The sequence below is a fragment of the Myotis davidii genome, unplaced genomic scaffold (assembly GCF_000327345.1).
Source record: "Myotis davidii unplaced genomic scaffold, ASM32734v1 scaffold514, whole genome shotgun sequence".
NCBI classification, from domain to species: Eukaryota; Metazoa; Chordata; class Mammalia; order Chiroptera; family Vespertilionidae; genus Myotis; species Myotis davidii.
Window position 1 is genome coordinate 245,399 of NW_006286236.1, and position 2,891 is coordinate 248,289.

The 2,891-nt window shown below is 65.8% G+C and overlaps 1 protein-coding gene across 1 annotated transcript in view; it reads right to left on the bottom strand.

Moving 5' to 3' along the window:
• Positions 1 to 2,891, bottom strand: part of PICK1 (protein interacting with PRKCA 1) — an 18,120-nt gene that overhangs the window by 9,413 nt on the left and 5,816 nt on the right. The window contains exons 4-5 of the mRNA XM_006757415.2: positions 1,411 to 1,477; positions 349 to 438 (exon numbers count right to left, since the gene is read on the bottom strand). Coding sequence (XP_006757478.1) covers positions 349 to 438; positions 1,411 to 1,477 — 157 coding nt within the window. The remainder of the gene's footprint in view (positions 1 to 348; positions 439 to 1,410; positions 1,478 to 2,891) is intronic.

Genomic DNA, 2,891 nt, shown 5'->3' on the forward strand with positions numbered 1-2,891 from the left:
AGTGGGCGCTAGGGCAAGAGGGTGAGGGGGGCAAAAGGGGCAGGGGCGGCCTGAGCCCTGGTTCTCTGAGAGCAGCTGGGCAGTGCCGGGGTACCAGCTCGGGAGCCGGAAGAGGCACCTCCCCGCTGTGCTGTCTCCCCGCGGGAGCTGCGCCTGTGCGTCCTCACCTGACCACTGGGGCGCTCTTTGGGAGCTGGAGGGCCTCGGGGATAGAGGGGCGTCTATCAGCCCCAGGGGTAGAGGCCAGGCCCGAGGGACCCACAATGGCTGGGTGGCAGCCACGATGCCCCTGCCCCCGGGAGCCTGGGCCCGGGACCGGACTGGGGCTGGTGTGAGGGAGGGACTCACCATTGCACAGGATGGCCCGGCTCAGGCCCAGGGCGTCCGCGGTCCCCGAGCTCATGTTCTCCACCAGCCGATGCTTCACCTTCTTCAACACTGGGACAGGCGAGAGGAGGCTCAGGAGGAGGCGTTTGCAGCTGGGCCCAGGCCACCCCTGCCCCCTCGTCACGACTCACTCAGGGGGACCACACCAGGCGGAAGGGGCTGAAGTGCGGAGGGGGGTGGGGTGACTATGAAGTGGGGAGGCCCTGCCCTATTCACTCTCCACTTGAGAAGCTGTGGGCGCCTGGAAGGAGATTACTATGCAAAGTGCTCAGCCCCAGGCCTGGCACTCCCCGGTGCCACAGGCCACTAGACCCAGAGTGGCCTCTGCTCCTCTCCCACATCTGCCCTGAGGGTCCCGGGAGCAGAGGCGCCAGCAGTGACAGCTGCCCTGGGCCCGGACGATACTGACTCGTGGTGGAACATGGCTGCACTTGTCCTTGGAAGGGGACCAGGTGGGAACAGAGGAAGGACCCAGGACAGGCTCAGTCTGCCCTTGGCCTTCATCCTTAAAACCCAGGAGGCAACTCTGGCCCTAGGGTACAGGAGGGGGGTGCTGTCTGGGCCTGGAGATCTGGGGGTGCATTCACCCAGGGGCGCAGGGCCTCAAGGGGCCTCAGGTCTGTCTGTAATGAGGTGGCTGGCCCAGAGGACCTCCACTCTGCCCGGATCTTTGAGTCTTGACGTTTCCATAGACCCGGCCCCACAGCAGGGGCACCGTGACCTGGACCTGCTGGCGGAGGAGCGGCCTGTGGCCCAGTTCAGACCGTGGGCTCCCCTGGGAGAAGCTGGGTGGGAGGAGGCCGAGGGGCAGTGGGGGGTGCAGGCCAGGGCTGGGGTGCCCTCCCTGCTGGGAGGCTGAGCACCTGGGCTGTGGTAAGCTGAGGGCGTGGCTTACAAAGGCCCCAGGGGAGGTGGCCTCCCAGCCCTGGGGGTCAGCTTGGTCAGAAAAGCTATTGAGCACGACCACGCGGCTACCCGCGCCCTGTCGCGAGGAGGCAGACCAGGGGCTGGGGGCCGGCTCACCGATGTCCAGGGACATGCCCTGCTTGGGGTCCGCCTGCAGCTTGTTGTAGTGGATGGTCACCTCCCCCTGCAAAAGCAAGGCAGGCCGAGTTGAGAAGGAGTCCCCTGGGCCCCAAGCCCCTTCCCCAGGGAGGCCTGTTTCCCGGGACTCTGTGGTCATGAGAACCCTGAACGCAGCCCTGCCAGGCCCAGGGGGGTCAGCAGGGATGGGGCAGACACGGTCCCTGCTGTCAGAGCCCACGGCCTGGCAGTCTCCGACGCCCTGTGCTGCAGCCAGATCAGGTGCCCTGCCCTCCCGCACGCCACACTCCAAACCCGCGCTGCAGCACGTCCCCTGCACAGAGCGTCTTCCTCTGCGCTCTACATCGTCCCACCTCCTGCCCCTCCGTCCTCGACCAGCACGTCTGAGCACTTCTCTGTGCCCGGTGCTGGAGTGGCAGCCCGGGGCCGATGCCAACAAGGGGGTTGCACAGCCCCAGTGACTGGAAGGTGCCAACGTCTCCCAAGAAGCCGTCCCTGACCACGTGAGGCCGCGTCACTCTCATCCTTCGACGGTGGCTGAATCACTCTCAAGACCCTTCGACGGGGGCTGAATCACTCAAATACAGGACGGGATTTCAAAACCGAGTCCTGGATGGAAACCAAACTGACCGCTGTGGGCAGAGCCGGGTGGATGCGCCAGACCCCTCAGGGTGCAGCACCTGTGCTGGGGGCTAGGGAGGGAGCCCCACGCGGGAGGCAGCCCTGGGTGCTGGGCCAGCCTAGGGACCACAGGCAAATCTCCTCCTGGGCTGGGCACCCACTCGAGAGCTGGGCGGTCCTGGCGTTGATTCGGGGCTGTACACGCACACAAGCCGCACGGGAAGCGTGAGGGGCTGGTGCGAGGCAGGACAGGAGGGTCCTGGTGAGGAGAGGACCCGAGGGTGCACACACCCCGCCCTGCACCAGAATGAGGCACCGCCCACCACTCGCCATGATGATCTCCTCGGCCCCACAGGTGATGCCAGGCCCAGGAACCAGACCAGGGCGAGCGCGTGTCACTCCCTCTGTACAGCGGAGCCTGAGCCCCATCCCCCCTGTGCCCTGGCCGAAGGGCTGGATGGGAGGAAGAACAGGACTGGACTCTTGCCCTGAAGGTGGGAGGAATGAGAGGTGAGGCAGAACAGGACAAAGGGAGAAGGCACTGGCTAAGGCCAGGAAGAAGGACTGGAAGGGATGCTGGTGCCAGGTCCTGGACACGCAGGGGAGGAAAGGTCTGGATGGGGCCGAGGGACTAGAACTCAGCCAAGCCCCATTTACAGCTGGGACCCTTCACTCTGACTTCCAAACCATCCCCCGGCTTTGCGACTCCTTCGGGGCACTGGTTTCCCAGTTACCAGCAGCAAGTCTCTGGGAAGCGGCAAAAGGGCTGCATGCCTGCTTCTGAGGGGCAGGGAGGCCGCTGCCATTCAGGGGGGGCCTTGGCCGGAGCAGCTGGCGGG